General features: G+C 40.8%; 1 protein-coding gene across 1 annotated transcript in view; it reads right to left on the bottom strand.

The window, feature by feature from the left end:
• Positions 1–8,070: 8,070 nt before the first annotated feature.
• LOC146206299 (uncharacterized protein KIAA0232-like) overlaps positions 8,071–13,617 on the bottom strand; it is a 38,417-nt gene continuing 32,870 nt past the window's right edge. The window contains exon 10 of the mRNA XM_084590934.1: positions 8,071–12,674. Within this exon, the coding sequence (XP_084447060.1) occupies positions 12,550–12,674 (125 nt within the window). The 3' untranslated portion in view covers positions 8,071–12,549. The remainder of the gene's footprint in view (positions 12,675–13,617) is intronic.

Raw genomic sequence — 13,617 nt, 5'->3', positions numbered from 1 at the left:
TAAATAGATCACATGCAAGCATATGTGACAAAAACCATAGGGACACTATAAGCCTGAAGACGTTACACAACACCAACCAAAGTGTTGTGCACTGAATTAACATTTTTTTTTTTATCTGGCTCATATACCCCATGGCACCCTCCTGTTGGTGTCAGTGGCACTTATCCATTGAGCAGAGGTCTTGTTTTCATTTGCAACTGCAATGATGGTGGAAATAATGAGAACTCAGTAGATTAGCTGCCAACATCTTTTTCATGAGAAACTAAATTTGCTGCTGTGGTTTTAGAGTGACATGCAGATTTCACACAAGGAAATCATTGCCTTCTCATTGAACTTTTCAATTTCAATCGGAGTGTCCAACTGAACTTCCTAAATGGATTATCCAGTTAGGGCTGTAAACCAATTGGGCTGCCAAAACAGAAGAAAACCAATTGGACTACCCAAATGGATTCATGAGTCCAAATGACGGAGCCATTGAGTCCATTTGCTTCAAATATGCCCGATTAGATTGAATGTTTTTTTTTTTGCCTAGGTAATGAGCAAGATTTACACGTACATACATGTTGCAAAGAGAACACCTCCAAACAAATACTTAAGTAGCACTGTTGTATAGTAAAGTCACTTGGGCCAACAAAATTTCTACTATATGTATAGTAGTTTATTGTGGCACAGCAGCACAGTTCGAGGATACTGTCATGTAACTGGGCTACCTGGTAAACACAAGCATGGTATTGATATAGAAAAGAAATGTTCAGATACAACGTCAATCTTGCTTTTATAATCCCGTTACGTGCCAAATAATAATTTTAATTTTAAAGGTTGTGCTGATGGGTCAATGATTCGTTCTGCCATCGGACAGCCATATGTCTGCCTCATGCGGCAGAAGCCCATTTGTGGCCTTTTATTGGTCCATGATTCCTTTTCCAAGCATTTCACCCCAGAAGAGCCGAGCACCAGGCCGGGGGAAATCTTGTACCCATTGAAAAGTTGTGGGTACCTGGTGTCTCCCGAATGCGAGGCAGATGCTCTAGCACAAGGCCACCACATTTTATTATCCTGTTTTCAATTCCATAGCACATTTGCATGAGTATAATGTAAAAGGAGGGGGAGGTGTGGATTTTGATTACCTATGAAAACCAAAGCTTTGCATAAACACGGTGCGATCTCCCACAACTTCAGAGACATTTAAGAAGCAATAGTTAGGAAAAAAGCATGACACATATCCCTGGCAGTGCCATCGTTAGGTAAAAAAAAAACAGGTCCAATTCAGCAATCAAATTAGATTCAATTGGAATAAAATGGTCTCAATAGCTGAGCCAATTGGACTTATGAATGCGACTGAGTAACCCAAATAAAGTCTTTACTTCCAGTTTAGCAATCCAATTGGATCATCCAATTGGGAGGTCCAACAGGAATGTCAAATTTTTTTTAGTCACATGGCCTAGTCTAGGCTATTTGTTCTGGAAGGTAATTTTCGATATTATATATAATTAGGTAATATTTAAATTATTGTCTTGAGGAACAAAGTTTTAATCCAGAAGTTGCAGATCATTTTGAAAAACTGAGCTGCAGTGCTTGCACCAAGGTACCATTTCGGTAGCTTCATTTACTGATCTTAAAAAGACCTAAGACGTGATTGGCTGGTCATGCATCTCTCTCACCCAGTGTAATTGCTGCAAAGCCCCTTCAGGGAAAGCATTCCAGAGAAAAGCAGAACTTTGTTGTCTAAGGCATGCCTTGGGACGCTGAAATAGCACCCCTATCAGATAAAAGCTTTTTTTATTGTGCGAGTTATTTACTATAAGGCTGGCAAAAAACTACTTTACATTAAGCCTTAGCTTGGTGTGAATATTCACTCAGCTGTTTTTCAACACAATCTACAACTTATATAGTGACGCTTTCTTCCAACTAATAATGGAGTAATTTACTAATCGGCATCCACCAAAGCGCAGCCATCAGGCTACAAAGGACTCCAGCTTAGAGGAGCCCCTAAAACACAGGATCAACACCATGCCCACTTCGAGCTAATTCGTTCTCATCCTCCCATATACTAGCCATTCCAGTTAGCTTAGTTAGTAGAGCAATTTGCTCAACGAAGAGATAGTCCTCCACACAAAGATGAATTTTTCAATTACAAGTTTCTGTGGAATGCTGATAGGTTTTCTTTGTATCCATATGGCTATGCTTCTGTAGATGCTGAGTAAATTACCCCCTCTTTACGAATCTACTCCTCCTTGGTGGATTTCCCCAAAACATTGGACCAACATAGTCTGTACTAACTGATGAACTTTGGAGGATGAAAAAAAAAATAATAATAAACAAAGAAATTGCAGATTAGGCCACTGACCCAACAATTTGTTTCACAAAGCGTGGTTACATTTAGCTGGGACACCCAGTATACATTTGCTGCCAACTGTTGCGATTATGCTGTTACCTGCCAGTGGCTCCGAGATATCTTAGACAGCGTGTGAACTTGGATATAATTCTACAGGAAGTACGTTCTTTACTATAAACAAAGTAAAAGTGAGATGGGACCAGTCTCACTTTACTACATATATTGGTTTTAGCAATATTCCTAGAATACAGTTACGAGGTTCCACTGTATTATAAAACATTGTTTTAGAGGAGAAATGCCAATTATATTGATTTTTACTTATTTAGCAATACTGCAGTCCATTGTTTTGGCCCAGGCAGGAGGGGCATTACAACAATATGACAAAACAAACAGGTTATACAACAATAAGAACAAGGATCAACACAAGGTGACATAAAGAAGGGACACAAATCCAGAAAAAGTAGGAAACACTATACAACATACACGACGAGAAAACAAAGATCGAGACTGTAAATTCCATTCTAGTTATGTTCCATTCTGTTCATATTCCAAATTTCATTTTAGCAAAAAAAAAAAAAAAAACCGGAAAAGATCAATGCAACTCAGGGTGCCTGTGATAGACTCAAAAGATGTTCTAATTCTTTTAGGAAATCGTTGGATTCAAAGCCAATTGGAGGTAATTCGTTCCATTCTTTCAATGTTTTAGGGAAAAAACTTTTCTTATAGGAGTTTGTTTTTGCAAAAATCGGAGTCAGTGCGTGTTGTGTAGTATGCCTTGCAACATAATATTTGCATGCACATAAGCATTATCCTGAGAGGTGAGTAACACAAAATAAGCACGAGTGCCCATACACTAGTACACTATAGTACTGCTGGCATATACAGCAGCAGCAACTTCAGCTGGGTTTCACACAGTTACACCTTGAACATATAATATACTGCCATTGCCAAAAGTAAACTGGCAATGGTACGTGTTTGCTTCTCAGCCTGCATTGTGGAACCTATATGGCACTCCTAAAGAAAATAACCAAAGCTGAGGACAAGGGTTCTCCTTACGTTTTAGAGCTTAACTGGTGCCCTGAGTGCTTTGTTACATGCTAGGAAACAAACTCCACTGACTGGTTACTTTTGTCAAGAACGATACCTGTGGCATTATGTTTGCTAACAGCTGTCAGGTCAAGCAAGTTTTTATGTCTGCCTCATTGGGATGCCTTCTCTTACTTGATATTACAAATATCTGTATTTTCTATTGCAGTTAGGAGTGGATGTGGTAATAATTATTGTAAATGGCTGAAGCCCCAGAATCTTAAAAATTGATTACGTGCCCCCACTGTACGACTCTAACGCGCGGCGGCATATCTTATCTACTCTGGGATTGCCCTGCTTTTTCTACTGGATGCTCCGAGATCAAACCCTACCGCCTGAACTACCGTTCCCTTCTAGAAACTGATGCTAACACACAGATGATATTTGCCAAGTATGGCTCGCTTAGTGGCCTGGTTAGAGCAATATGATTTGAGTGACGACCTTAACAATGAAGATTCTGTCTAACTCCCCTTTACCCCCATCTATGGCCATGAGCCTTCCCATTCAATAAAGGACATTCAATCAATCTATGAATTCAATTTCACCTTTTCAAGAAGTTGGCTTAAGGTTCTTTTTTCATCCTCCCAGTTTACTGAACACTGACAAAACGCTGAGGTGCATGAGCACAAATGTTGCCATATTGAAAATATGTTGTGAAAAAAAGACTGACTCCAGCTTAATAGGGAACACAGAAACTTTAAGCTTCCCTTCTTTATGAACATTTATGAGCCTTTGATTGTATCGTGTTAGAAATCACCCTGACATGGCTGCTTTACAAGAGAGGAAACATCATACACCCATTTTGGCTGCAAAAATCAAAATCAAACATGTATTGCCAGAAAAGATTTGTTACACACCACTTTATTTGAGCCACTAAGGTCACCACCCTGATCGATTCACCATGCTGATTGATTCTACTGCATCTTAGCAGCAGAGAGATAGGATGGCATGACTGGGTGGCAATATGCATGTGCACATTTATCAAATCCAGTTACAAAAATAGATCTCTTACCAGAGAACTATCAAGACCAGCCAAGTGCCCCGTCTGCAGTGAAGGGCCCCTGCACTGGTTCCTGCAACACCAGTCCCAAGAAGAGAAAAAATTGTTGCGCTTCGGTTTCACATTGCACCAAGGGCAGCTACTCACTTGGAGGGGCTGCTGTAAGTACCACTGCTGCTGGCTTTGGCCTGATTCTGAATCTTCATGAATATGGGAGGAACCTCGGCATCAGGGCACTGCCTGATATAATCTTCTAGCCATGTTGGATGCCAAGTTCCTGCTTGGTTGCCTTGCTTATTAAATGCATCAAACTGGGAGACATCAGCATTTGCTCCTTCTTTGGAGTTGCTGCTTGGAAGGCTGGAGGAAGTACAGGGCCAGAAAACTGAGCCTTTTGCTAGGCGCTCCTCAGCTGATACTATGCCTTCTTGCTCGAAATCTAAATGGTCGGGCTGCCTTGTTGGGTTGAAGCCTCCAGACCAAGGACCACCACCATGCTTAGCTGGCTCTGCTGTGACGTCACCCATAGCAAGCAAGTCGTTGCTACCACAGATAGGTTTGATGGCCATCTCACCAGGCACCAGATCTGTGGGCAGGCAGTCGCCCTGGCCGGCATACAAAAGCCCAGCTTTTCTCATTAAACGCCTGGCTTCCCTGAAGACGGCTGGGCCAGCATTGCTTACAGCCTGCAAAAGTGGATCATCAGATACACTCTTTACCCAGTTCCAAAACAGTGTCTCATCTCTGAAGACACCTGTGGGGCAGTTATGCTTCTTCACCAACATGGCAATCACCTTGGCGACAGCTGCTCCCAGAGGTTGTGTATTGCTGGAAGCCCCACTTCCATGTAGTACTTCTTTTGCTGCCATCTTGTCCTGTACCTGGAACCATGCAAGACCTAGTCTTGTGCTTACTGATCCCTGCCTTTCAAGAGGCTACTTCCATGCACAGCCAACTTGCCAAGCAAGAGGACACAGTACACCCCATGCAGTTTGTGCTATTTTGCAAGCCACATTTGCTTAACACAAGAGCAAGGCATGCACCCTAGGAATTCTTAGTAAACACTGGCAGCTGCAGGAGATCGAATGAGAGGCAGTCTGGTGTGATCATACATTCGCATTATTACAAACACATGTAAAGGCCCTATTCGTGTTGCTTCTGCACAGAGAACGAGACATACAAGCACATCTGTAATTAGTGCAAACTTCCATGTGCAAGCATACTAGTTTTGACTATAGAAGACATAATGTACGTTTACTTTAATGTCATTTATTTGACTAATTTTATCAGCATATGTTCATGCTTTGGAAGGTGCATTATTTTAAAGAATCAGTGTTTTTGCCATATTGTTAAAAAAGAAGGGAAGTGACCCTTCCGTTCCAAGAAACTGTTGCAGTTTAGTATGCCACATTTTTAGCTTTTCTTTTGAGAACTGTCAAAGTTTTTTGCAGCCACTTGCTAAAATAACACATCTCATATAATGATAACGCTACTCCAATGGAACCCATGTATGAAACTTATCCAAAATTACGCTCAACTCCAAGTTGTTCTTATCAACAATCACAGCTAAAGGTGCCCTGCATCATTCCCTGTTGCTTTTCAGGCAAGTTTGTGGGTCACCAAGAAACATAACCCATGTATGAAACTTATCCAAAATTACGCTCAACTCCAAGTTGTTCTTATCAACAATCACAGCTAAAGGTGCCCTGCATCATTCCCTGTTGCTTTTCAGGCAAGTTTGTGGGTCACCAAGAAACATTAGTTTTGAAGGCACGTGCACGGTACTTTACATTTGCTTACTGGCCGAGATTGCACAGCAGAAGCTACTTATTACAGCATTTATCAAGCTTCAGCAAAAATCTTAGGCAGGCATGCAAGCATACAATAACCACATGCAACAGCACCTCTCAACTGAAGCGTCCACCCATTGTCAACCAAGTGGTTCAAGTTACCAAGAGGATAGAGCTGATACCTTTTGTAGTCTTGAATCCTCCAGTTTGAACAATGATCTTAATTCTATTACACCCAACAATGCACTTATCAATGCATTAGCCCAAAGGTTTGATGGAAGGTGTCATGGTGCAAAGGACGCTACCACTGGCACCGCTTATGACAGAAGGGTGTACTGGAAACAGTAACCCTTCATATCACCAGTTCGTGCATGCCTGAATGGGACAGTGGTATTTATGCATTTCAATATATATTTAAGGAGGTCATGAACATATAATGGGCACTAATGACAGATACAAGTGGGCCTGTAACGACAGTGTACTTTATCGTTAGCACAAAGGTGTTGCTTTTATTGGAAATTAACGTTTTATGTGTAACAGACCAAAAAATGAGATATAGTCGTGCCTTGGTAATATGACCTCTGATAATAAAGTCAACTCTAATTATGAGCAATTTTTCGGAGCACCAAATCTTCTTCCATGCATTTACTCCTCGTTAATGTGGAAATTCACTTCCCCGAGCAATGGCAACGCATAATGCACAGAGCCCATTAAGGCCTTGTATTTATGTTGTGTTAATATATGGACTGTGATGAAAACAAATTTCAGCTGTTCCAAACAGATGTTTCATTTTCTGCATTTTGAGTGTAGGAAATAAAGGAACAAAATTAAAAATTTGTAAATAACTGAGCGACTGCCTTTTTCTTTAGTCATTTCTTGCTTTGAAGACAACTCTGCTTGTGGCATAAGAGAGGCCACATTCAGCAGCTTTCAGTTGACTGAGAGCTAACATGTTCCAGTGGTTCATTTGATTAGAATAGTTGCATAGAAGTCAAGTCACTAATTCATGAGATGCTGTCAAGTATACCATCGCCCACTACCTGCATCGAGCAGCAGCACATAATCACAAGAGTAATGGCAACTTGGATAATGTTCCCGTATCTCCCACAATTGGTTGGTTTATGGGGTTTAACGTCCCAAAGCGACTCAGGCTATGAGAGACGTCGTAGTGGAGGACTCGGGAAATTTCGACCACCTGGGGTACTTTAATGTGCACTGACATCGCACAGAACATGAGCGCCTTGCTTTCCGCCTCCATCGAAAAGCGGCCGCCGAGGCCGGGATTCGGTCCCGCAACCTTGGGAACAGTAGTTGAGCGCCGTAACCACTGCGCCACGCTGGCGGGGCGTAGCTCCCAGAATTAAATCTAATTTCGACCTCTCTGACAACCACTATCCACAAAAACCATAATCGTAGTTTTTTTTTTTTTTTTTTGCAAAATATCTTTTATCGCCATTCATTATTACAGACGACTCACTTTGAGGCTAGCTTTGTTCAGAATCAAAAGTGTCTGTATTAATGAGGCATGACTGTATGTGCTGCCACCACCACCCCATCCCATAAGCAAAATGCGTGCATAGACATAAATTTTGGGACTCGGATATTTTGGGGTATGCAACGCCACCATTAACTTAATTTCGTTAAATGGTTCATTTTTAGAGCTTTTGACTGATCATAGTATTCAATGATTACATATCACAAGGTATTTGTTGTTTGCATACAAACTTACCCCTTATGAGGGATCTTTAGGGATAAACTGAACTCTATGTGGTAACCTATCCATTTAGATAAGGATGTCGTCCTGCAGCAAGATAAATGTGCCTTCTGCTGCTGGACAATGTCAACATAGCCAGAAAGAGTCAAAGAATCAATTTTTTTACTCAGAACAACCACCACAAACAACAAGGTGTGTGGCAAAAAATAAAGGCATATACTTTAGCAAATCCCCTAAAGCAAAAATTCTTGAAAGCTAATCACAAAATCTAATATAATATATTGCATAAGTGCTCAAGGAATTATTTTACATGAAACTAAATGACATACCTAGGATCTATACACAGAAATCTATGTTCCCAGAAGATTTCAACAAACCCATTTCTCCCCTTAAGCTTGCTCTCACTGCCCTTCTTTTACTCTGGTCACATGGTTTGACACAGCCATTAACGGCAGCACCATGCAAAAATGACATTACAAAGTGTTTTTGCGCACAGAAGCGATTTTTCTTGGGGCTAACTTTCGTAGAACAATTTCATAGTGGACTGTAAAGGCTAAGGTCCATTTTTGTTTCAAAGATATAGAGCCCACACTAGTTGCTTAGCGATGCCAAGTCTGACCTTAAAGGGATGCAGTATTTTGTTTATCTCAAGAGATAACTTGTAAAGGTGCTTTATTCCACATTAGTTTCGTTACAAATGCTGCGGAAAATTCCTGCCAACCATTTTTATACCACTGGACACACCCGCTTTTGCGTATCCTGATGCTAGAAATCGTGACCAACGAGCACAGAAGCGACTGAATGCTGGCAAATGTGAAGAACCTAAGTACTAATACAGTCCCAGAAAATACCGTAATCATTCGAGTTTCCACATCAAAACATGTTACGGCACCGTTTGACTGGACTGTGCTTACCGTGTCAACCAAAGAATGCTAAATGTCAACACCATCTATGAAATAAAGCTCTAATAAGCACTTCATTTACAGTTCAAAGGGAGCACTGGTTTTTAGTGCAAGGATGCAGTAGGGAGAGTTTAAACAATAATAAAATATCAACACTTTGAAAGAAAGAAAACATGATGCCGAGATGTGGTCACGCGGTGGAAATCGAGGGATACACTGATAACGGCACAGTTTGTCTACAAGGCATTTTTTTTTCATGCCAAACTAAAATTATGAATCCTTATTCTTTTCTTGATAGTATAGTGCTTGATTTGTGCACTATAAGGCGAGATCTTTTCATTTCCACATAACCTCACGACTGATTCTGGTCAGCTGTCAGTTCCTTTACCATATGGTAAGGCAGATATTGGCACTGCTAAAATTTATTAAGACCCTTTGCATGAAATTTGGACAATGTAGCAGTAACTAAGCATATTGCACTACAGCCAGAAACTGACAGAATAAAAGCACCTTTTCAAATTATTAAAACACAGTGAATGACAACCACAATTTTTAGGCACTCTGACTGCCAGCATTAAACTAATTGATAACTTGGCTAAGGCTGCATAGGTTTATAGGTGTGCCACATTAAAAGGACCTTAATTTATGGTGTGCAGTTTGGGTTTGTTTGGTTTATGGGGTTTAATGTCCAAACTCAACTCTGGCTGTGAGGTATAATGTGGAGGGCTATGGATAATTTAGACTACCTAGAGTTCTTAACGTGCACAGACAGTGTGCCCAAATCTGTTACATCATAGAATTTGTTTTCTTCAAATTTTTATCATGGTTACATGCATATATTTGAATATATTTAAATTCATTATTGTAAACCACATAAATTATTTACACAGTTTGAAAGTTTTTTTTTTAGGGCATTACATTAGTTACCCATGGTTTTGCATAATCTGGCCAGCAGACTGCCGAAAAAAAAAAAAAAAAAAGGCCTTCTGAAGACGTGGTACCAGTTCACTTGTGGCAGCTTAGTTCCTGCATGTATATTGGCTGGCTTTCCATTTATATTTTTGCTGAGTAACATGACAGCACAGCAGCCAACAACAGACTAAGTTTGCTAAAAGAAAGAAAGAAAGAAGGAAAGAAAGAAACTTAATTTCAACATGGTCGCCTTCTTCAAAGCGCCACTGCGTTTGACGCGGCTGCGTATCGAAAAGTGATTCAAGCACACAAGGAGGCTAGAAGGTGTTGCTTAGCATGAAATTCCACTTGGCCTCAATGATCCACTGGGTCGGTGGTAACGGTGCTTTGAAGACAGCAACCATGTTCAAACTGAGTGGACGACCCTGTACAATGCCAACCACTGATAAAAGTGCGGCTTGTCAACGATATTTTGCAAGGAGACAAAAACAAAGTCACATACAGTGCACTGGTTTTTTACTAGAGCACTCTGTTCTTGAGTTGAAATTATACATTAACTGCACACACGCAAAGCAACTATCATGTGTTACTGCAAAGCACTGCCAGTATGGCAATTTAAAAAAGCCAGCATCTGTCTGTGCCTTGGAGGTGAAGCCTCATCACCTACAAGCATTACCCACCAGCATCCTCCCTACTTCAACCCCCTCCACCTCAGCTAAGCAGCTGCCCACCCACTCATTCATCCACTTCTGCTCATTCCTTGTTCAAGAATATCACGTGAGTGAAGCCTCTGCGTAAGTGAAAGCATGCACTAGAATAAAAGCATCAAAGTAACCATACAGGGTAAATCCAACTGTTTTTTTGTTTTTTTGTTTTCAAGCACTCCGAAACTGCAGTTTCCCAAACAGGTTAATTAAATGAAAAAAACTACCCACATACGTGCAAACTCAGGACTGCAGGAAGACATTCTTGGCTTTATTGACATCGATCATTAAATTTGTACTATCTCCAGCAATGCCTTCACAAGTTTGTTCGACACCTGGCCAGCCCTCGGATTACTGCAATTTCCATTGCGGTTGCTCTACAGTTACAGCAAATGATGCTCGAGACCAAGACTAGCCTAAGAAGATAAAAGCTAGCTAGTCTCTTCTACTTCATTCCATTTCAGTGGCTTCGATTTCAATGCTTCACAAAAGCATACACTGTGGAAAGTCTATTGCTAACAGAACAGGGAGGTTTCCAACAGTTTTAAGATTCCAGACAGTGTTGTCAGCCAAAAAATGCAAGAGTGCTGTTGCTGGTGATACAAAAGCTTGCGCTTGACAGAACCTATCAATCATTTCATGGCAGGCTTTTAATTTAGAAACCCCCCTTCCCCCATCTCCTCTTTAGATTGGTGGATCCCACCTTTATAAAATCAACATACATCCAAAATTATGCTGTACTCACCCAGCTTGTACCCAATACCATTTATATCATCTTGCCTCTAGCAATAAAACTATCATTCCTGTAAGCAGCCATGTCAAGCAAATTCAACACCAGCACTACTTTTTTGGGTTCTAATAGCACACACAGAACATAGGGTTTGCATGAAGAATCAAGCACCTATGAGCAATCTTAAATTTGGATGCTTTATCATAATACACAGGTACACACAGCCACAAAACTGGTAAGGTGGACAAACCACTAGGCTGCTGAATGTCATTGTAGGCAACAACACATTAAAAATGGCTTCACAGAGAGAGGCATTGTGCATCCCTGTGCTGCCCCTTTTTTTGCGCTTCCGGTGAGATAAAGATACAGCCAAGATAAACATGAGCCTGAACACACGGCTCCGAAATTCGGAGCAGTTCATGTAAGCTTAATGATATAACATTCGACTGAAAGTTGGCATTCAATCCTGTTTCCTCTTGCAACACTCCTTTTCTTGTGCATGCCAATAGAACCACGAAGAAGTTACGAACTTGTCCACTTCACCACTCTTCACGACAACCTTTATTGCTAACAGATGACTGGGCTACAGCAAACAGGGCACAGCAAAAGGAAACAAAACAAAACAAAAATGCACCCGCACATCAAGAATTGCAGCTTGAAAGGTTGCTCATATTTACACATCAATAATCTCTTATATCTAACATGTAATTTTTAAATAACAAGGAAATATATAAGGTGCAATTTCAGTTTTGCATGACTTGTTACAAGACAACAAGCTTATATATGTATATACATATATGTATATATACATATATTTATATAGACTCTTCATATTCATGTTAAGGGCTTCAAAAAGAACCGAGTCACAATCTGACAAGATAGAATGCCACAAGCCCAGACAGTGGACAGCTACTTACAAAGCAACCATCCTGAAAACAAAACCAAAATGTTTTGCAACCTTTAATGAACCTTTCAAGCAGATCTATATTTATTTTTCTTAACATAACGAAAGGAACACCTTATACAAGTGCAATCTGCTTTGTACTCGGGCACACCAACACACATGGACAGCAGGTTCACATGGACAGCAAGTTTTAATCTTTCAACAAAAAATTAACAAGAATCAGTACCAATAACTTTAGGAGGGGGGGTGATTGGAAATGGGAAGGGGGCCAGAACTACACGTGACAACACAATCATTTCCAAAGAGAAATCCAGCTGTGGAGCTCAGCTTGACAGACATAGGCGTGCATATTGCACATTCACACACACATTCACTTGCGGGTAGAAAAACTCACTGCTCAATTTCGCAAAGCTGACTAAGAACACTTTGATCTCATCATGACCACTGTTCACAACTAAGCTCGACAGTATCTTCAAAAACGCTCTGCACACACCGGCTCTTTTCCCTCGCAACCGGTGCGAGACAATACCTTGAGCATAACCTTGTCTTCTCCACTCAGAGCCCAGACTGAGTTGAAAAAGTCAAAGATGTGCGTTTCTGAAAGAGAAGCGAAAGCACATTACTCAAAGAGGAAAATTATAATATGAAACCTAGATAAATGACTCACATTCATAAGTGTCTGCTCTAAACAACTCGGCTGAACAACTACGCATGTTAGCATGTTTTTGAAGACTGCCATAAATTTCTGGCTTTTAGATTAGCACTAAGCCTCAAAAAGGAACTCTCAACACCACCTTTAATGTTTAGCGAGATATGACAGTCAATGGGTAGACTGCATCATCATGAGCAGTAAAGCAAAAAAGCACAACCTTTGAAATACTGCCTCATTCTAGTAACACGGCCTGTAGAACTTTCAACGGAACACCAAAGCAGCACAAGCAAGCAATGACACAAGAAAGGCAAACACACATGTTGATTCGCCAGTTTTGTTTGTGTTCCTTTGGTGTTTCATAATGAACCAATTAGCCCAAATTGCTATCCTTCAGCACTCACAAACTGAGCGTGAAAATAAGATCATTCTAGTGGAATAACATGCATGAGGTGCCAAGGGCAAGCGTGCAAAGTGAACACTGCCAAGCAGCACAGTTTTTGTGCTGCAAAATGAACAGACCTCAAGAGCTATCCACAAAATAACAAGACCAATGAAAAGTGCCCGGTTCAGTTACATCCGGAGTGACAGCATTGCCACTTCTCATTCCTGTATTTCCTACCAGTAGCATGGATAGCATTGTCACATGACTGCTGTTATGTTAGCAGTAGCTTGAGCGGCCTTACATGTTTAGTGCGAACACCTTGCCGCATGTGCAGTCAAACCTTGTTAATTCAACCCCAGTTAATTTGGAGAAATGAATAATTCAGACAGCCTGTGTGGTCCCATTAAATATACGGTTAATGGGGTTTAACGTCCCAAAGCGACTCGGACTATGAAAGAGGCCCATCAAACATACGGGCAATGGGGTTTAACGTCCCAAAGTGACTC

The sequence above is a fragment of the Amblyomma maculatum genome, chromosome 1, assembly GCF_055883805.1.
Source record: "Amblyomma maculatum isolate TAMU_Amacu chromosome 1, ASM5588380v1, whole genome shotgun sequence".
Classification (NCBI taxonomy): Eukaryota; Metazoa; Arthropoda; class Arachnida; order Ixodida; family Ixodidae; genus Amblyomma; species Amblyomma maculatum.
Note: the sequence above shows the minus strand (reverse complement) of the source record. Positions and strands in the feature narration are given on the sequence as shown.